At 38.3% G+C, this 23,022-nt stretch overlaps 1 protein-coding gene across 1 annotated transcript in view; it reads left to right on the top strand.

Moving 5' to 3' along the window:
* Window positions 1-23,022, top strand: part of lmbrd1 (LMBR1 domain containing 1) — an 85,436-nt gene that overhangs the window by 48,233 nt on the left and 14,181 nt on the right. The window contains exons 10-14 of the mRNA XM_038296468.1: window positions 2,119-2,183; window positions 2,342-2,444; window positions 4,503-4,607; window positions 17,515-17,664; window positions 19,655-19,736. Coding sequence (XP_038152396.1) covers window positions 2,119-2,183; window positions 2,342-2,444; window positions 4,503-4,607; window positions 17,515-17,664; window positions 19,655-19,736 — 505 coding nt within the window. The remainder of the gene's footprint in view (window positions 1-2,118; window positions 2,184-2,341; window positions 2,445-4,502; window positions 4,608-17,514; window positions 17,665-19,654; window positions 19,737-23,022) is intronic.

The following is a 23,022-nucleotide window of genomic DNA, read 5'->3' as shown; positions in this document are numbered from 1 at the left end:
ATTTGTCTGCACAAATGTTAGAAACCGACTCCATGAGGATGTATGAGGGCCAGACTTCCGCAGATTGGGGTTATACTCACAGCCCAACACAATACAGGAAGCTTAGCACTTCAGAACAGCAGGATTGATAAATTTGCCATTGGTGCCCTGTGCTCTTCACAGGTGAAAGCAGGTTCACATTGAGCAAATATGACAGACGTGAAAGAGTCTGGAGACACCATTGAGAGCGATCTGCTGCCTGCAACATCCTTCACCATGACTGGTTTGGCAGTGGCTTAGTGATAGCTTGGGGTGACATATCTTTTGAAGACCACACAGCTCTCCAAGTGCTCGCAAGATATAGATTGACTGCCATTGGATACCGAGATGAGATCCTCAGACCCCTTATGAGACCATATGCTGGTGTGGTTGGCCCTAGGTTCCTTCTTATGCAGGACATTTGTTAGACCTCATGTAGCTTCAGTGTGTCAGCAGTTCCTTCAAGATGAAGGCATTGAAGCTATAGACTGGTTGTTCCCCAGACCTTAATACGATTTAGCACATCTAGGACATCATGTCTCGATCCATTCACCAACATCATGTTGCACCACAGACTGTCCAGGAGTTGGTGGATGCTTTAGTCCAGGTCTGGGAGGACATCCTACAGGAGACCATCCACCACCTCATCAGAAGCATGCCCAGTCGTTGTTAGGGATGGGAATCGAAAACCGGTTCCTGTTCAGAACCGGTTCCGTATTTTCCGATTCCATGGCATCGTTTGGCAGCTCGCTGAACGATTCTTTTTTCGATTCCCGCAGCACCAGAGCCTAGAGCGTCGGCTCTGGGGAGCACGACTTACGTCACGTTTTGTACGTAAGTTACGCAAGTTACGTAAGTTACGCAAGTTACGCAAGTTGGAAGAACTATTCGAGGAGGAAGACAACGAGCTGCGGTCACTTTGTGAATCAAAGCCCCGTCTTTCCTTAGCCCAGAGGGTAGATCAGGAAATCCAGCTCTGTAAAAGCTTGCCCTCCATCCCCTGCAGGGATAGCGCCACACTGTGGTGGTGGAACAAGCAAGATACGCTGCCCTTGCTATCTGGACTGGCTGAAAACTACCTCTGTGTGCAGGCTTCCTCCACCCCATCTGAGAGGGTGTTCTCCACGGCTGGAGACACCTTAAGCGCTGAAAGATCCCATATCCTTCCAGAAAAAGCAGATATGCTCATCTTTCTGCAAAAGAACTGTTAATTTTCCCTACTACTGTTTTATAATTAGTATTTTTGTTATTTAAAATAGGTTATTATCCCATCATTTGTTATTAGACATTGTTGGTTATTAAGTTTGTTCTTGTATTCATTTTTCATTTAAACACAGATGTTACTCCAGTTTCACATTTCCTGTGGACATCTTGATCTTGTTGAGTTTGTAAGATTGTGCAATAGTTAAGTAAACAAAGTTGATGCTGATAATCAAACTGTTTGTTCTCCTTTATCCCCCAAATTGGAATCGAAAAAAGAATCGATAAAGAATCGAATCGTTTCATAGAATCGAAAAGGGAATGGGAATCGTGAAAATCTTTTCAATTCCCAACCCTAGTCGTTGTAGGGAGGTCATACAGGCATGTGGAGGCCACACACTATGTTGTGCCTCATTTTGACCTGTTTAAAGGACATTAAATCAAACTTAGATCAGCCTGTAGTGTGTTTTTCAACTTGAATTTGGTGTTGACTCCAAATCTAGGCCTCCATTGGTTAATAAAGGTCTTGTCTATTGAGGAATTTTGTGTGATTTTATTATTTTTTTGTAACCACATTGAACTTTGTAAACAAAATATATTTATCTTTACCCATCTTTGATTGTATGTCATTTTAAAAGCCATCTTAAAGGATTTCAGATCGTTCGATTCATTTGATATTCAGCTTTCATCCACTCTTTGCCTCTGTGGATACAATCTGCCTACCTGACCAATCCTTTTAAATCGCTGTGCCAAAATTTCCCCACTGTTGCTTTGGGCACCAGTGCTGACCTGAGGTACTAGATGCCATATGGTCTCTCTTTGACCTGGCAGGAGTTTACGCATTAGTCATTTGCATTCTGTGATTATGTTGTATACATTTTAACTGTCATCTCTTTGCAGATAATACTGGGGGTTTTCTTTATCCTGGTCGCATTGTTGTTCACTATTTCCCTATTTATTTCAAAGTAAGTAACAGTTTAACAAAGCATAATTCTTTACATTTAAATTACATTGCCAAATAGATATTGGTTTATGACCAGAAAATTACAATTTTTTTCTGATGTTTTTTTTCTGTTTAATTTCAAAATGAAATTATGCACTGATATTTTTGTTTTGTGTTCAGTTTGGATAAAGCTCTGCACTCTGCTGGGATCAGCTATGGTTTCATAATCTTTGGCACCAACCTGACCAATCCTCTCAATGAACTTCTGCTGGCCTTACAACCTGTAAGTAATCTTTAACTGCTCATGTCAAACAGTTGATTGTCTTCAGTTAAAATAGGCTTAAAGCCATTTTACATTATTTCTACTACTGTGATCTCAATTTCGGAATAATAAAGGCTTTAAAATATTTAATTTGCTATTGTGAGACTATTACTTGTTGAATGGTAAGTCAAATTATAGCACAAAAAAAGCTGCATAGATACTGAACTGATTTAAAATCTAAGTAGTTGATTAAATTCTCGCAGACAACCCTAACCTTTTAGCTATTAATATAAAAAGTACAAATATGTTTTAAATGATGTATATATAAATTGAATCCCCTTTTCCTCAGCTCTCAGATATTAGCTTGGGCAAAATGACTGTTCAGGATAAAGGATAACTGCTCATTAATAAAATATCATCTCATTATCAGAAGAAGATGTGGGAAACATCATTAAATGTATCTTATCCTATTTTTCTATGTGAGGAGCAGAGGATATCACTGTTGGATATAAAGCCAGGAAAAATAATCCACATTTTAAGAAATTCACATTTTAATCTGTTTAGCATCCTGTATTTACAGTAAGCATGATTCGGATGGCTACCATTAAAAGTCTCTGCATATCTGCAGAATGTACAATTTTTCATGACATCTTAAGATTTCAAAGGGCTGTCAGAATTTCTAAATCCAACATCTTTCATTACAGGTAAAGGTTGTAAATTTAAAAGAATAAACAAATTCCGAATTTTTTTATAGTCTTAAACTTAGACAACATTTATTGAGCTGTACAAAACAAAATGTCCTTGTGTACAGCTCTCATGACATTTCTATGTATTAAAGTGCAGCAGTGATCAAATGTAAACAGTGTGGGAGAAAATGTCTGTATAGCCTTTCCTGTTATACACAATTCATATCTTTTATTCACTCTGTATCAACAAGGACATTGAAGAGTATTTTTTCTCAACATGATCCATGCCAACTTTCTATGGTCTGTTCATGAGTAAAAAAAAAAAAAAAAGGATTTTTGAGTTCTGAATTTGGCGGTCACTTATGATGTGTAGTCAAGCTAAAAATATTATGCTCTTTTGAATCACCTGATTTCTTGGAGCCTATATATTCAAAGCTCTAGAAATAACATGACGTAAAAAAATAAATAAATAAAAATCCTCACCTTTCCATACCTAAGAACATTAAGCACTGAGAAAATAATAAATGGGTTAATCTATTCCAGAGTTATTTATGTACAATCATCATATGAGTCAGCTTTTCTTTCTGTTTACACAGTCAAACATAATAAGATCTGCTGCCTTTTTTTTTACAAGATACTTTCAATAAAATCATGTAGAAAATCAAGTGTTCTTAAAAATACATTTATGAATTTTGTCTTGTGTTCATTTTTTCAACTAATCTAGTAAAAAATATCACTTTATTATATGGTTTCTAAACAAGTTGTAGAAATTCTATTATTGAAAGTCTTTTCTATCAGAAGTTTTTGAAGACATACTAGTTACATTAAAATGTGTAAATGTCAAAGTCCTGAAAAATTAATATTAGTCTGCTGAAATGTTTAGATTGATGGAAAATCAATTCACCATCCTCTACTTTTGCTTCTAAGCTGGACAAAAACATGCAATAGAAATGCTCTACTGTAATTAGTATTCTACTGCAGGTTTTAGAGAAAAAAAATGACAGACAGCTCGGGCCAATAAAGAATCGCGTTGCAGATAGTGGCATTGATTTAATGTCTTAGAGAAGTGCTTAGTATGACCGTGGCGTTTAAGATATTAAGTTCTTCACAACAACAGTGTGTTGTTAAAGATGTAGCGGTCAGGTTGTAGGTTAAGTCTGACTATTTAGTCGCTTAACTTAGTAATTGTTGTTTGATGGACCTAATATAAACAAAATCTGCAGTTACACAAATATTATGAATAGTAAACATCTATTAGCTTCCTTTGTCTGGTGTTTTTTTTTTTTTTTAAATCTCATCTATTCGTATCCTTAGGCTTAAGAGTTGTGTGTTTATTTTTTTGCATATATACCTATATGTGTAGTGTAGCTGAACTCTGTCCATGATTTTACAGGTTTTTCCATTGGATTACATCCTAATCACAGTCATTACCATGTACTTTGTGCTGACGTCCATGGCTGGAATTCGTAACATGGGCATCTGGTTCTTCTGGATGAGAGTAAGGATAAGTTATTTTTGTGTTACCCAAAGAAATGTGATAATATGCATAATATGTTGTGGAAATTTTTCTGATAAGTAACATCTGGATAACTAGCCTTTTGTCACTGCCAGCAATAGAGTTTTCTCTTTATTTTCACAAAGCTTCTCTAAGATATGCTAGATATGCTTCTCCTGACTTCACTTGCTGGTGAAACTATATTTATACTCTTTGTCAAGGCCGAGCTGGAAGTTTTTAACAATATAAGACTACCTTAAGAAAGAAATTTGTGTTTTTCTCTCTTTTTTTCAAGATTATTTTCCCCAGCTAGATGCAGTGAGATCTATAAGGTTCTCAGTTTACATGAAGTTTGTGCATATTTATGCTATGTAAGACAGAATGAATTCTAGTTGACTGCTGCACAGACAATTTCCTATATTCAAGTTGATATTTTTTTTTTTATATATACAGTACAGACCAAAAGTTTGGACACACCTTATCAAGTGGGAATGCTTATGCATTCCCTCTTATTGTTGTTCACTTCAAATTTTTCTGACTCTAACTAGTCCCGCAGTTTTCAACCGATTTCAACAATTTTGGTATCAAAACGTTCAGCTTGTTCAGCAGAATTGTGCTATGTCTTTTGGTAAAGATATTTTTTGTAGTTTTCGCGATATTCTGCTTTTTCTGCATTTTTTTTGTCCCATTGAAATGCATGTAGAATTCTTAGATTTCAGCAAAATTCAGATAAAACTTTATCATCTTCGACCTTTAACTACTTCAGCATACTTTCAGCTAGAAACACCATTCAACTTTTAAAATGTTTCCGTATCTTTCTGCTATTACTGTTTAACTCAGCTTTTTGCTAACTTTTACAGTTTTGCTTCAGTGAAGCTTCAAACTTTAAAAGAAAATTTTAAGATTTTCAGATTTATAGTGGAAGTCTATGGACGGAATTCTTCAACTGCTAGAGTGCGTGCTCTAGCTTTTGAGCTGTTCTGGTTTTTCCGAACAAATTGTTGTCAGTCCCTCATTTTTAACTCAATTGAAATAAATTATACATCAAAACGTAGGGATTTTTATCAGGATTCTGAAAATGTAACCCTAATTTGTGTGGCATAAATAGTATTCCGACAGTTTGGCCCAGACCATGAAGAAGTCCACACTTCCCCAATAGAAATCCAATGAGAGATTTTCCAAAAATCACAGACAAAATCCAAAAAGATACATATTTTCGTATCGCTCCCATTTATTAACTATTTGATGTACTAACATGAAACTTGGTATACAACATCTTCAGAACCTTCTAGCACTCACATTGAAGGAATTTCTTCAATATCATTTATGATTTAGCTGTTTAGCTGACTTGTTCGGGCATAGGAAAACGCTGATTCTGAGAAAAATCCTCAAACTCAGAAAATGCAAATTTTTACATCGTCACCGTGGCCAAATAATTTTTAGTAGAAACATGAAAGTTGGCACAGTCGAAGCCGAAGGATGGCTGACGCCAACGGTGAAAGAATTTTTTGAATACCTTTTACGGTTTTGGCTCACCGCTCGTTTGTTCGCAGGGGAAGTTTTACTTTTGGGAGTTCTGTTCTACCATGGAACTCCATGTTATTTCATGAGACCAGCAAGATTTACAAACCTTTTTATTTCTCCTTCCCATTAAGGTTGTGAATGAGCTACAGCCATGAACATTATCCCAATTGGAGACAAAGGATAGCTGTCGCTTAGACTGAAATAATTTTTCAGATACCATTTACAGTTTAGCACAGTTTAGCACATTTTAATCTAATGGAGGGAGACAACACTGATTTAACATTTGGAAATGGATACAATATGACTACTGGCCATGACCCTTCCTTTCACATGCAACCCTGATAGACTTTCAAAATAAGACGCCAGGGACCCTACAAAATAAAAGCCCCTACATTAAACTCATATTTTTTTCCCAGCATATGGCTAAACATTATAACCCAAACTCAACCACTTTTTAAAAATTAGACTCTAGGGGGCTTTTCAAAACACACCCCACAGCAAATTTCAAAATAAAAGCCTCCCACTGCCACTTCATCTACTGCCCTAATAACAGGGGAAAAGAGTGATTTAACGATTGGAAAGTCATCAAGTATCATTGCTGGGTCTGACCCTTTTCTCAACACACAACCCTGCTAGACTTTCAAAATAAGACTCCAGTGACCCTACAAAATAAAAGCCTCTATGTTATACTCGTGCATTAATTGATTCAAATGGCTCAGCATTATGACCCAAACTCTACCAGCTTGATTCTATTAGACTCTAGGGACCTTTTCACAACATACCCCAGATCGAATTTCACAATAAAAGTCTCCCATTTATGCTCTAATACATTATCTATTCACCCAATAACATGGAAAACCAGTGATTTCATGTTTAGAAATGGATTCTATATCACTGCTGGGCATGACCATTCCCTTGAAACACATCCATGATAGACTTTCAAAATAAGACAAAAGGGACTCTACAAAATAAAAGCCTCTTCCTTACGCACACTTATTCATTGTGCCGTATGCCTTGTAGCTATGACCCAAAGTCAACCAATTTCTTCAAATTACACTACCAAGGCCTGTTGACTACACACCTCAGTTTACATTTCTTAATAAGGCTCTAAGATTTACACTGTAATAAAGCATCTGCTAACCTCGTAACATGCAGCCTAAGCCTGCCAACGGTGCTTTCGTCACCACAGTGGCTCGTATCATGCAGGTTAGTTTTTTTTTTATAAATTCAGCTCCTTAAGTGGTATTAGCTCTCTTTCTATAAGCTTCTCTCTCTGTCCTTTCTCTGCTTCTCATGGTTAGTCTTGCACTTAGGTTTGTAGATTTTCAATCCTCAAATGATGACACTGTTTTCTTTATGCTGATCAACCGACACATTTTAAATAATTTCAAATTGTTTTGCCAAGTCTTGACATTTCCACATATGATTTCAAAATTTTGATCAGCTAATTTCTTACTTTTCAGCCTATGCTGTGAACTTTGGCTTCATTCTGCTCTCTTTCTGGACAGTAATTAAGCTTTTCTGTTTGCTGCTAATTCATAACACGTCTGACATGTTTCTGGGCAGTAGGTAAACCCCCCTCCAAAATGTCTTTATACATTTTTCTAGAAACTTGGGAGACATTATATTCAGACCCTTCTACTGCACACATTAAAGACATTTTTTGATATTATGTATGGTTTGGCTGTGCAGCTTTTAAGATGAGTTTGTTTCTGCCCTTTTACTGCCAAATGATTCTACCCTACAAAATCTTCAGATGATTCAATTGCTTTCTGCAGTTTGAAGTTTCTAATGACTTCCTATCACATTTTCATATGTTCTGCAGTTAATTTCAGCTTTTTTCAATCAGCAAAAGCATTCCCACTTGCTGTTTCTCCGAAACAGCTTTTTCTAGTTTGACTTCCTTTTGTGATGTACTAATCTCAAGTTGAATTTTGGGATATACTTTTGTGCATTCATGCCTACATGGTACTTTTATAAAGAAGAGGTTATGACAGCCTCTTAAAAGAAATCAAATGTAGTGATGATAACATAGACAAAAACAGGCGCTGGTATCGCAAAAGAATCCGGATTGGAAGATATCCAAGTTCAAGTATTAGAAGTAGATGGTGCAATGAATGGTGCTTTTACATCACTGATTTTTTAGGACTAGCAAAGAGAACTGAACCACAAAAAATCCTAAATCCCTAGTAATTATGAACTCCATGATTAATGGGCAAAATTTCTGGAAAAAAACTATAAAAACATCAAAATTGTGTAAAATGTATTTTCTTAGGAAACCGGAGCACCCGGCGAAAAGCCTAAAATCTACCCCTAAGTCAACCCTAACCTAAACTAATCTAACTAAATAAAAAAAACTAAATAAAAAAATATATGTGTGTGTGTGTAGGTGTGTGTGTGTGTATTTTATGAAAGCCACGGGTGAACCAGCAGCTCTTCCAAGGTGGGTCGCTGCGCAGGGTTACTCATCAGACACCTTGTCAAAAAATCTTGGCCTTTCTTTGAAAGTGTTGTGCTGATATTTAGCTGTTCTAAAATTAGTGTTTTGGTACTGAACGTGTTGTGGAGTAACTCAAACAGGACCACTCCTATCTGCAACACTGTTATGGGTACAGCAGCTTCATCATTTCCTTGAATGAACCAGTAAATTGGGTCTTTAATATTAGCACCACATAAAACTTCATATGGTTTTCCCTCATCAAAGCAGCTTAACCCAAAGCCTGTGAGATAGATTTGCGGCTCTTCTGAGTCTGTCTTAATAAGGACATTATCCAATTTAATGTCTCTGTGGAAGATGTTTTTGTTTTTTAAGTGGATGGCTGCTTTCACCAGCTGTTTTAATATTACCTTGGCCTCTTTTTCCTTAAGGGGACGTCTGCGGTTATTGAGGTAACTTTTGAGGTCGTCACAAGGCATGGGTCTCTCCATCACCAAAATCACCTCATGGCCCAGGTCATACCAGTCAAACAGCGACACCACGAATGACTGCTCGTCTTTTACATCCATCAGTTTAAGCATGATGGCTACCTCCATTGGAAGCTCTTTGCATTTCTCACCTGTATGTTTCCATACTAGATTTTCTTTTGGGATGTGTTTAATGGTCACAGGTGAGTTATCCTCTCTACGATAGCCTGCAAAGACGGATCCAGAGCCTCCGTGTCCCAGTTTATCCAGCTCAACATATTTTTCCAGAAATTTTGCTTCATTTTCTATATCAGCAAATGTCACCTTTTTCTTGGGGTTTTGTTCTTTTGAGTTCTCAGATGTCCATTTCTGACATGTCTTCCTAAATTCGTTCCCTGATGTGCTATCTTCTGCAATCTCCATGGTTCTTTTCTTTGTCTGGGCTCTTGTTGAGAGTGCCGGTACCAAATAAATCCTGGTTCGTTTCCTTGGGACCACATGTTCAGGTCTTTCCTTCGGTCCACTGTCTGTTCTGGACTCCAAGGAGGAGGAAGGAGAATCTTTAATTGGTTTCTCATCAAGGTGTTTGATCTTTCTCTTTTTCCTGACTGGCAGTGCCGGATCCTCTCTCGTCATTTGTAGCTCTGCACTTTCCATCCTTCTTTTCTTTGTCTCGCTTCTTGTTGAGGGTCCCGCTACCTCAGAAACCCTGGTTTGTTTGCTTGGGTTCTCATTTTCAGATTTTTCCTTTGGTCCACTGTCTGTTCTGGATTCCAATGAGAAGGAAAGAGAATCTGTGATTGGTTTCTCATTAAGTTGTTTGATCTTTCTCTTTTTCCTGGGTGGCAGCGCAGGATCCTCCCTTGTCATTCGTAGCTCTGCACTTTCCATCCTCCTTTTCTTAGTCTCGCTTCTTGTTGAGGGTCCTGCTACCTCAGAAACCCTGGTCCGTTTCCTTTGGTTCTCATTTTCAGATGTTTCCTTTGGTCCACTGTCTGTTCTGGACTCCAATGAGAAGGAAGGAGGATCTGTAATTGGTTTCTCATCAAGGTGGTTGGTCTTTCTCTTTTTCCTGGCTTGCAGCGCCGGATCCTCTCTCGTTATTCGTAGCTCTGCACTTTCCATCCTCCTTTTCTTTGTCTGGCTTCTTGTTGAGGGTCCCACTACCTCAGAAACCCTGGTCTGTTTCCTTCGGTTCTCATTTTCAGATCTTTCCTTAGATCCACTGTCTGTTCTGGACTCCAATATGAAGGAAGGTGAATCTCTAATTGGTTTCTCATCAAGGTGGTTGGTTTTTCTCTTTTTCCTGGCTGGCAGCGCCGGATCCTCTCTTGTTATTCGTAGCTCTGCACTTTCCATCCTCCTTTTCTTTGTCTCGCTGCTTGTTGAGGGTCCCACTACCTCAGAAACCCTGGTTCGTTTCCTTCGGTTCTCATGTTCAGCTCTTTTCTTTGGTCCACTGTCTGTTCTGGACCCTAAACAGTGTGGTTTGGTGCGGACTGCATTGCTCTCCGATGAAGATGAATCTGAAACTGGGTGCTTCTTAATGTGTTTATCCTTCATTCTGGCGGTGTTGGCTTACTTTTTTCAACAAGACTGAAGGCTATTTTTTCTTTCTGGATTCTTTGACCAACTTTCTATTTTTCCTCTGATTTAAGCGTAAATCGTTGTACTTGTAAAGAGTAGTGGCTCTAACCTTGCTGCCTCTTGGCCTGTCAGAGAATTCTGAGAACTCTGTGTGGGTGTGACTATGTTGGCCTTTTATGCCTATGTGACATCATCAGGGAGGGGCCTGTGATGACATCACAGGCCCCTCCCTGATGGTGACATTACAGGATCAAAGGGCCATTAGAATGTTGTTGACGTATCCTAGCAACCAACAGAGGTCTGTTGGTCCTAAAGAATACAAAACAAAACAAAACCTAAAGAATACAAAACAAACAAATAGTTCCACATTTACTTCAGTTTTACAGGGAAAAGTATGTTAATTCTTGTTTTTCTAATCAACAACAATAACAATAAGTGGGAATGCTTATGCATTCCCACTTATTGTTGTTCACTTCAAATTTTTCTGACTCTAACTAGTCCCGCAGTTTTCAACCGATTTCAACAATTTTGGTATCAAAACGTTCAGCTTGTTCAGGAGAATTGTGCTATGTCTTTTGGTAAAGATATTTTTTGTAGTTTTCGCAATATTCTGCTTTTTCTGCGTTTTTTTGTCCCATTGAAATGCACGTAGAATTCTTAGATTTCAGCTAAATTCAGCTAAAACCTTATCATCTTCGACCTTTAACTACTTCAGCATACTTTCAGCTAGAAACACCATTCAACTTTTAAAATGTTTCCGTATCTTTCTGCTATTACTGTTTAACTCAGGTTTTTGCTAACTTTTACAGTTTTGCTTCAGTGAAGCTTCAAACTTTTAAAGAAAATTTAAAGATTTTCAGATTTATAATGGAAGTCTATGGACGGAATTCTTCAACTGCTAGAATGCGTTAGCTTTTGGGCTGTTCTGGTTTTTCCAAACAAATTCTTCTCACTCCCTCATTTTTCACTCAATTGAAATAAATTGTACATCAAAATGTAGGGATTTTTGTCAGGATTCAGGAAATGTAACCCTCATTTGTGTGGCATTTACAGTTCTCCGACAGTTTGGCCCAGACCACGAAGAAGTCCACACTTCCCCAATAGAAATCCAATGAGAGACTTTCCAAAGATCACAGACAAAATCCAAAACGATACATATTTTCGTATTGCTCCCATTTCTTAACTATTTGATGTACTAACATGAAACTTGGTATAGAACATCTTCAGAACCTTCTAGCACTCACATTGAAGGAATTTCTTCAATATCATTTATGGTTTAGCTGTTTAGCTAACTTGTTCGTGCATAGGAAAACGTTGATTCTGAGAAAAATCCTCAAACTCAGAAAATGCACATTTTTACATCGTCACCGTGGCCAAATAGTTTTTAGTAGAAACATGAAAGTTGGCACAGTCGAAGCTGAAGGATGGCTGATGTCCACGGTGAAAGAATTTTTTGAATACCTTTTATGGTTTTGGCTCACCACTCGTTTGTTCGGAGGGGAAGTTTTGCTTTTGACAGCTCACCTCTACCATGGAACTCCATGTTATTTAATGAGACCAGCAGGATTTATAAACCTTTTTATTCCTCCTTCCCATTAAGGCTGTGAATGAGCTACAGCAATGAAAGTTATCCCAATCTGAGACAAAGGATAGCTGTCGCTTAGACTGAAATAATTTTTTAGATACCATTTACAGTTTGTCTTCAGCAGTCGTTTGTTCGGAGATGACGTTCCCATTCAAAAAAGCCTGAGAGGAAAGGAACGAAAGTGAAGCGCGTGTCTCTCTCTCACTGACAGGCTCGTTAAGCATCGTCAAGGTAACCAAGCTTCAAAGGGATTTTACCTCCGCCACTTTAAACAGCACATTTTAATCTAATGGAGGGAGACAACACTGATTTAACATTTGGAAATGGATAATATATGACTACTGGCTATGACCCTTCCCTTGACAGGCAACCCTGATAGACTTTCAAAATAAGACTTCGGGGACCCAACAAAATAAAAGCCCCTACATTAAACTCATATTTTTTTCCCAGCATATGGCTCAACATTATAACCCAAACTCAACCACTTTTTTAAAATTAGACTCTAGGGGACTTTTCAAAACACACCCCACAGCAAATTTCAAAATAAAAGCCTCCCATTGCCACTTCATTCGCTGCCCTAATAACAAGGGAAAAGAGTGATTTAACGATTGGAAAGACATCAAGTATCATTGTTGGGTCCATCCCTTTTCTCAACACACAACCCTGCTAGACTTTCAAAATAAGACTCCAGTGACCCTACAAAATAAAAGCCTCTATGTTATACTCGTGCATTAATTGATGCAAATGGCTCAGCATTATGACCCAAACTCTACCAGCTTGATTCTATTAGACTCTAGGGACCTTTTCACAACATACCCCAGAGCAAATTTCACATTAAAAGTCTCCCATTTACGCTCTAATACAGCATCTATTAACCCAATACCATGGAAAACCATTGATTTCACATTTAGAAATGGATTTCATATCACTGCTGGGCATGACCCCTCCCTTGACACACATTCATGATAGACTTTTGAAATAAGACAAAAGGGACCCTACAAAATAAAAGCCTCTTCCTTACGCACACTCATTCATTGTGCCGTATGGCTCATAGCTATGACCCAAAGTCAACCAATTTCTTCAAATTACACTACCAAGGCCTGTTGACCACACACCTCAGTGCATATTTTTTAATAAGGCTCTAAGATTTACACTCTAAAAAAGCATCTGCTAACCGCTTAATATGCAGCCTAAGCCTGCCAACGGTGCTTTCATCACCACAGTGGCTCGTAACATGCAGGTTAGTTTTTTTTTTATAAATTCAGCTCCTTAAGTGGTATTAGCTCTCTTTCTATAAGCTTCTCTCTCTGTCCTTCCTCTGCTTGTCATGGTCAGTCTTGCATATAGGTTTGTAGATTTTCAATCCTCTAAGGATGACACTGTTTTCTTTATGCTGATCAACCAACACATTTTAAATAATTTCAAATTGTTTTGCCAAGTCTTGACATTTCCACAAATTATTTCAAAATGTTGATACTTATTCAATACCATCTTCCTCAACATTTTACTTCCCATCCTTAAGCTACTACTTTTTTCTTCAACCAGATAAGATTCAAGTTTTTCTATTTTAATTTATTTTCTAATTCAGCTAATTTAATACTTTTCAGCCTATGTTGTGAACTTTGGCTTCATTCTGCTCTCTTTCTGGACAGGAATTAAGCTTTCTGTTTGCTGCTAAGTCATAACATGCCTGACATGTTTCTGGAAAGTAGGTGGCCCCCCTTCAAGATTTCTTTAGAACTTTTTCTAGAAACTTGGGAGACATTACATTTAGACCCTTCTAGAGATTTTTTGATATCATGTATGGTTTGGCTGTGAAGCTTTTAAGATGAGTCTGTTTCTGCCATTTTACTGCCAGATGATTCTACCCTACAAAATCTTCAGATGATTCAATTGTTTTCCGCAGTTTGAAGTTTCTGATTACTTCCTTTCACATTTTCATATGTTCCTCAGCTAATTTGTGCTTCTTTTCCTTCTCGCAGTTTCTTTCGCTAATTTTTATTATTTCGTTCAGCAAAAAAAGCATTCCCACTTTGCTGTTTCTGCGAAACAGCTTTTTCTAGTTCAAAGAGTTTTCTTTATTTTCACGGCTATGAAATTTGAAGATTCACACCGAAGGCATCAAAACTATGAATTAACACATGTGGAATTATATACTTAACAAAAACTGAAACAACTGAAAATATGTGTTATAGGTACATAAAATTTGCCACCTTTTGCTTTGATTACTGCTTCACACACTCTTGGCATTCTCTTGATGAGCTTCAGGAGATAGTCACCTGAAATGATCTTCCAACAGTCTTGAAGGAGTTTCTTTGCACTTGTTGGCCCTTTTTTCTTTCACTCTGTTGTCCAGCTTACACCAAACCATCTCGATTGGGTTCAGTTCTGGTGATTGTGGAGGCCAGGTCATCTGGCATATATCGCCGCATCCTATCACTCTGCTTCTTGGTCAAATAGCCCTTTCACAGTCTGGAGGTGTGTTTGGGGTCGTTGTCCTGTTGAAAAAAAAATGATGGTCCAACTAAACACAAACCGGATGGAATAGCATGCCGCTGCAAGATGATGTAGTAGCCAGGCTGGTTCAGCATGCCTTCAATTTTGAATAAATCCACAACAGTGTCACCAGCAAAGCATCGCCACATCATCACACCTCCTCCTCCATGCTTCATGGTGGGAACCAGGCATGTAGATTTCATCCGTTCACCTTTTATGCATCGCACAAAGACACGATGGTTGGAACCAAAGATCTCAAATTTGGACTCATCAGACCAAAGCACAGATTTCCACTGTTCTAATGTCCATTCGTTGAGTTCTTTAGCCCAAGCGAGTCTCTTCTGCTTGTTGCCTGTCCTTAGCAGTGGTTTCCTAGCAGCTATTTTACCATGAAGGCCTGATTCTCCTCTTAACAGTTGTTCTAGTTATGTGTCTGCCGCTAGAACTCTGTGTGGCAGTGACCTGGTCTCTGATCTGAGCTGCTGTTAACCTGCGATTACAGATTAACTTATCTTCCGCAGCAGAGGTGACTCTTGGTCTTCCTTTCCTGGGGCAGTCCTTATATGAGCCAGTTTCTTTGTAGCGCTTGATGGATTTGCGACTGCACTTGGGGACACTGTCAAAGTTTTGCCAATTTTTCGGACTCGCTGACCTTCATTTCTTAAAGTAATGATGGCCACTCGTTTTTCTATACTTAGCTGCTTTTTTCTTCCCATGATAGAAATTCTAACAGTGTATTCAGTAGGACTATCAGCTGTGTATCCACCTGACTTCTGCACAACACAACTGATGGTCCCAACCCCATTTAAAAGGCAAGAAATCCCACTTGTTAAACCAGACAAGGGACACCTGTCAAGTGGAAAAAAAAAAAAAAAAAAAAAAAATATATATATATATATATATATATATATACACTATATTGCCAAAAGTATTTGCTCACCCATCCAAATTATTGGAATCAGGTGTTCCAATCACTTCCATGGCCACAGGTGTATAAATTCAAGCACCTAGGCATGCAGACTGTTTTTACAAACATTTGTGAAAGAATGGGTCGCTCTCAGGAGCTCAGTGAATTCCAGCGTGGAACTGTGATAGGATGCCACCTGTGCAACAAATCCAGTCGTGAAATTTCCTCGCTCCTAAATATTCCACAGTCAACTGTCAGCTGTATTATAAGAAAATGGAAGTGTTTGGGAACGACAGCAACTCAGCCACGAAGTGGTAGGCCACGTAAACTGACGGAGCGGGGTCAGCGGATGCTGACGCGCATAGTGCGAAGAGGTCGCCAACTTTCTGCAGAGTCAATCACTACAGACCTCCAAACTTCATGTAGCTCAAGAACAGTGCGCAGAGAGCTTCATGGAATGGGTTTCCATGGGCGAGCAGCTGCATCCAAGCCATACATCACCAAGTGCAATGCAAAGCGTCGGATGCGGTGGTGTAAAGCACGCCGCCACTGGACTCTAGAGCAGTGGAGACGCGTTCTCTGGAGTGACGAATCGCGCTTCTCCATCTGGCAATCTGATGGACGGGTCTGGGTTTGGCGGTTGCCAGGAGAACGGTACTTGTCTGACTGCATTGTGCCAAGTGTAAAGTTTGGTGGAGGGGGGATTATGGTGTGGGGTTGTTTTTCAGGAGCTGGGCTTGGCCCCTTAGTTCCAGTGAAAGGAACTCTGAATGCTTCAGCATACCAAGACATTTTGGACAATTCCATGCTCCCAACTTTGTGGGAACAGTTTGGAGCTGGCCCCTTCCTCTTCCAACATGACTGTGCACCAGTGCACAAAGCAAGGTCCATAAAGACATGGATGACAGAGTCTGGTGTGGATGAACTTGACTGGCCTGCACAGAGTCCTGACCTCAACCCGATAGAACACCTTTGGGATGAATTAGAGCGGAGACTGAGAGCCAGGCCTTCTCGTCCAACATCAGTGTGCGACCTCACAAATGCGCTTCTGGAAGAATGGTCAAAAATTCCCATAAACACACTCCTAAACCTTGTGGACAGCCTTCCCAGAAGAGTTGAAGCTGTTCTAGCTGCAAAGGGTGGACCGACGTCATATTGAACCCTATGGATTAGGAACGGGATGTCACTTAAGCTCATATGTGAGTCAAGGCAGGTGAGCAAATACTTTTGGCAATATAGTGTATATATATATATATATATATATATATTAATATCATAAGAAGAAAGTAATAAAATGAAGTTATTTTGCCTGTGATGAAATGAATGCTCTCTTTATTCATTGTATGTAAATGATTGGGTTTCAGCTTTATTGAAAATGAGTTTGCTGACTTGGCAAATAAGAAACTGCAAGGACAGTGTGATACAAACTGTCCCAAGACAGTTGGAATGATGGGACAGCAGCACCTCCTCCTGAGGCATTTTAATGACAGAAATAATTGATTGGGCTATATTGCAGAATTTATGGTTAAAAATATCTGTCTGATATATTTCATTTTACCTGTGTATTTTTTATTTGTAATTTTGTATATAAATGATAAATTTATCATTTTTTTTATGATAACTGCATTACAAAAAATATATTATAAAAAACTAGTTTGAAAGGAAAGAGTTCATTTTAATCAGTGGTCAGTTCTGACTTTGAGCGCTGCTGCTAATAGAGTAAAATGTTTTTTTTTAAGTCTTCTGTTGCTAAAAAGAATGTTTATTTTCTATTTTTTTTTTCCTTTCCCTATCCGTTATAGTAACTTATTTTCCAAGGCATCTGTATTAAGTTAAAAGTTCTGGTATCCTCAGGAATAAACAGTGAGCTGAACATTTCTGTTTTTTTTTTGTTTTTTTATACCTAGCTCTACAAAATAAGACCAAAGAGAACACGTCCCCAGGCCCTCCTCTTCCTCTGCATGATTCTGCTGTTGATTGTTCTTCACACCAGCTACATGATCTACAGTCTGGCCCCACAATATGTCATGTACGGCAGCCAGAAATATCTTGTACAGGTGAGAAAAAGCTGTTCAAGTAATTTCCCACGTCGTTTTCTGTTTTTTGGTCTCCCTGATGAGATCTACCTTTCAGGGCAAGTTTCTAACAATGTCTGTATCCGTGGGTTTAAACCACTGTGGTCCAGCTCCGTGTAGGCAGCGGTTTGGTCTCTATGGGCCAGCAACAAGCCTTTTAGACTCTTGTTCTTTTTATTTCCTCTCAGAAATTGCGGTATTTGCTGTTTGGATTTTGTTGTTTGACAGAATATCATTTGAGTGCTCCAACTCTTCTCTTCTTGTGTGGGTGTCTGCAATTGGTTTTCATGCAGCTACATGTGCGTTTTGTTAAAAACATGCTTAAAGCAGCGTAATTTAGGTAAATCTTAGCCTTGTTTTGCCAACCCATCGTCTCCCTTACTGAAATACAAGAATGTACTAAAAACTATTTAACAATTCCTATGTATTTAAGATTTTTACATGTTCATGCCTATTCCAATAAATTAATTTTCATTTAATTTTTGCTTTGCCAGCACTCTCAATGCCCAAGGCAAAATGATATTACATAAATGATTTCTTTTTATGTAATCCTAAATTACAATTACTCTATTTGGACAAATGTATGCAGCTGACTGGAGCAGCAGGTAATCTTTAGTAAACAGATTTACAACAGGAATAAATTTCACGTCAAAAAGAAAATACTGATTGGCACACCAAAGCAAACTGGGCTTTACATTTCTAGGTTTGAAATTGGAAAGCTTAATATTTAAACCACATCTGTTCAGATGACCCAGTATATGTTGTTAAAAGCTGCACTGAAAAGTTATTTGCACTTCTAACACTACATATTAAAAAGCACTCTTACACTTTACATAGTACAAGTGTAGTATTTCTACAGCATTTTGACGAACAAAATGAAGATGACCGTCTTAAGCTTGTGTTGCAGTTACTGTCATTGTACTAGTATGTAATGATAGGTCTGTATTTAGAGCTCGTCACAGCAAGTCTTTACAACTTGCTCACAGACGTGGCAGAGATTTTACACCGCATCCACTTCCTGATGCATCTGGGATTTAAACCCAGCAAATCCCCTGCTTTGTTATGTTGGAACTAGAACATTTTCATTTTGGTGTAGTATTAGATTATATTCACTTTAAATTAGATATAGTTAGATATACAGTAGTTTATTTCTTTCAGAACCTCAAAAGGCATACCAAATATAATCTCTGCTGTATGCCACAAATTAACAATCATGGGAATAAAGTGAAAGATTTGTTATTATGAATTACTTTAGATTTGTTCTATCCTATTGGACAGTATTTCTCAAACCTGGTCTCCAGGCTCATCTGTTGTACAAATATTAGATGTTTCTCTGCTGCCACACACCTGATTTTTATAAGTAGATTAACAGGCCACAGTGGCAGAACATGGCACGTTGAGGAGAGTTACGGTATTCATTTCAGTTACTATCCAAGAAAAACTAGTTGATTACATAAACTCATTGACTTGAAAGCAATCCCCCACACCAAGCATGCTTGCAGCGACAGTGGAGAGGAATACTCCTTTTTAATAGATGAAATCAGGTTTTCTCTGTTTTTGTATGGAAGACGTTTGTTTTAATCTGCTTCAAGAAGATGCTACTAGAGATGCACTGACCAGCATGGGATATCAGCTATATGACTAGTTAGCTGAATCAAATATCATAGAATAACACAGACTAAGCATTCTTATTCAGTCATTTTATTTTTTAATTGTCCTTCAGAACAATATAGTCACAGCAATTTGGTTATGTCACACAGAGAAATTAGTGAGAATGTATTTCTGGTTTATTTTTATAGTGTTTAAGTCAAGCCTGATGCCCTCTTTCCTATGGCAATGTATAATGTTCCTTCAACAGTATTTGATCAGTATCTCTTTATACTCTCAGCCCAGATTTCTGTATCTGATTGGATCGGTGCATCACAAGTGGCTATGTTTTTGAAATCACTAACATTTCTTTTATTTCTTATAGAGTCAGACATCCTCAACTGATCCAGGTCCTGGCAATACTACTTTGAGCACTACAAAGATATGTGATGCAGATGCACCTGAGGGTAGGTTTCTCACTACTTCTTTTTCACGGCACATGGGCAGCACTCTCACACCAACTAAGATGTAGCACTCATAGATCTAGTCTGCTGGAGCAAATACAGAGCACTGGGTAAAATACAACTAATTCAGAACACTGGGTTTTAATATTGATTATTATTTATAAGAAATAAAAGCAAATTATACAAGGAAGAAACATTCACTCATACAAGCTGTAGCATGTACTTGTACCCATGCCAGTGCTAATTACTGTGCGTCAGCCATGAAAACATAAACGTGTAAATCTACATTACACCAGCAAGCTTTATTATGGTAATTTATTCATCTGACTAATGCACATGTGGTCTGTAGTAAAGTAGACACTAAGGTGCAAAATTGGATCTGTTTACCAAGTTATCTATACTAAAGTAATAAAGGATCTGTTTGTGTGTCTGGTTCAGGGATTAATAGAAAGTTTGTAAAATAAAGTCAAACATCCTCTTTTAAATAAAATAAAGGGTGTATCCTTTCATGTATTGCTGTAATGTTGGGATGCAACTAATGTTTCACAGCTGCTTTACAATCTTAGATTTATCGTAATAATCGTATTATTTTTTTTTGGCTGTTCAAACCAAAGCTGTCTACATTTACATTGCACAGATTACAACTTCTGCTTTCTGAGGCAAGGTCTGCATGACATTTGCGTGACTGAGTGCTCCCTCGTAACAGTGGGCACTAACTCATGCAGGTAATTTGGTAGCACCTTCTGGGCATAAATGACCAGTGACCATTCAAGCACAGTTCTAAATTTCCTAAAGCCTGAACAAGAGCCAAAAGGAGGTGCCAAAGTCAAGTTTTCTCTCTGACCACTTAAATTACATTCTGCTGAAAGGTTATTATGGATTTGTTTCCCATCCTGGCCCAAGCATTACTGCCTAGACTAGATTTAGAGCCACCAGTACATTCTAGATCTCCCATTAATGCTGACACAACAGATTAGAATTATTGGCATCAACAAGGAACCCGTGTGGGATCTAATGGGGTCATGTCAAAGAAACATTGAGAACAGATTTCTTAGACCCTTGTTGTTTGTGTATTAGAGAGGTTTGGATTAAAATGAAGGCCCCTCCTTACTCAGAAAACGTGCTTCTATTTCCGTCACTTCTGCAACAGTTTTGGACCATTATTGATAAAACCTGTTTTGGAGCTTTTTTTTTTTTCCTTCTTTTTTAAAATTTTTATTTCCCAAAATATTTTTTTACATTCCATGTAAACAATATAGACTTTTTTTCACCTAAAAAATATTGTTTCACATGCTAGATCCATTTTATTTTAGTATTTTTGTAAGAGGCAAGGACACACAAGTTTATCAGTATAGCATGTTTAAGTTAAAAGTTCAAGAAGCTGCCTCTACATGAAAAGAGAAACAGAATATATTGCAGCTACAAAATAAAGGCACATAAAGATGAAGTCGGTCTAGAAACCTAAATGAATGATTTCTGAATACATCTAGTCCCGGATGCACTTGATGCATTTAGGCCTTTATTTTTGTAATATAAATCACATTTTGCTCCCTTGGGTGGACACAATTTCATGGCACTTTATTTTTATCCCATTGCACTGTTTACTGATGGCCAGTTCTTCTGCAGTAAACTGCTCCTTTTCACTGTAGATTAACTGTACAGCCAATCCACCCTGAAATATTATGAAACCAGCCTTTTGGAGGGGCATAATAGATTTATATAAAAGTTTTTGAAATCGGGTCCCTGGGGGAAAAAAATTAGGGGGAAAAAATGGTTTCGTGTTGCATGTAGGCCACTTATATTTTTAATTTTTTTTAACAACATTGTAAGCCTACAATACCTTAGTAACCTGCATGCATCACTAGTTGGCTTTGCTTATTTCTCGTGAGCTATCTGGGCATGCTCAGTGTCTTTGTCAGCGCGGTGTCTGTGGAGTATCACAGCGCCACCTAAGGGCCCCAGCATGTGTACTACTACAACTTGATTGGTGTTGTGTTTATTTGTGTAGATAAAACTTTTTTCTAAGTTGTTTATGAAAATTTACACTAAAAAGGTAACCAGTTATAGTTACTTCTCCAAAAAAGTAACTAAAATAGTAACTCAGTTTTCAATTCCCTCATTCCCCATTCATTATAAAGACGGAGGTTGATGCGACTAAGTTTCCCTGAAAGACTGTATATCAGTGCAAATTGAGTTGGTGTTCAGGCAATGCGGCACCTTCCAGCTGTGATCTAAACATGTGTTTACAGTGAAACTAGCAAATATATTTCTGTTTCAGGGCTCTAATTTATCATCATCAGTCGCTGATGAGTCGTGTGAGGCGGGGGAAGTGGAGGGCGCGGGGTCGGTGGTGCAGGAATACAATACAAACCCAAAGCTAAACAGTTCTTATTTTCACCATCATCATATGTTTCACCGAAATAAGATGAATTTTGGTGAAACATGTGACGATGTCCAGTGTGGGGCGGTCTAGTGGTTAGTGCAGGCATCCCCAAACTCGGTCCTCAAGGCCCCCTGTCCTGCAGGTTTTAGAGGTTTCTCTGCTTCAGCACAGCTGGTTATAATGATTGCAGTAGACCAAAAGCCTGTTAATCAGCTTTCAATTAAAATCAGCTGTGCAGGAGCAAGGAAACCTCTAAAACCTGCAGGACAGGGGGCCTTGAGGACCGAGTTTGGGAATGCCTGGGTTAGTGCGTTGCGCTTGGAATTCAGAGGTTCTTAGTTCCAGCCCCACTCCCACAGACTGCCACTCTGGGTCACTGAGCAAAGACCCTTAAACCCCACACTGCTCCCTGGGTGCCGCACATTGGCAGCCCACTGCTCCCCAAGGGGGTGGGTAACATGCAGAGTTGAATTTCTACAGTGTGAGATTAATAAATTTAAATTAATTGCTTAATCGCTATTCATCTTTTACACAGCTACCAGAAACAGAAACTTAGTTTAATCCAACTGCAGGCAACCAGGATTTTACCACTCTTTGCACCGGTCCTCGTGGGAAATGCTGTCTTCCTTTAGGAAAACCATACCGCTTTTGTCCATAACACCTTTTTTTGTGTGTGTGTGTGTGTGTGTGTGTGTGTGTTTTTTTTTTTTTGTAAGCATCGGTGCTAAACCAGTTTTTTTCATTATAATGGGTAAAAAAACTAATGATACAGATAGTAAGTATAAATTGGCATATAATGGCAAATCTTTGCATTACCAGATCCTAGAGATGTGTCAACATTGCAATTAAAGAATAAAATCCATGTCTTTCCCTCACTTGTCAGTGGCCTTTATTATAGTACCTGAT

Source organism: Cyprinodon tularosa, unplaced genomic scaffold, assembly GCF_016077235.1.
Source record: "Cyprinodon tularosa strain WSP-4 unplaced genomic scaffold, ASM1607723v1 ctg37, whole genome shotgun sequence".
Taxonomy (NCBI): Eukaryota; Metazoa; Chordata; class Actinopteri; order Cyprinodontiformes; family Cyprinodontidae; genus Cyprinodon; species Cyprinodon tularosa.
Note: the sequence above shows the minus strand (reverse complement) of the source record. Positions and strands in the feature narration are given on the sequence as shown.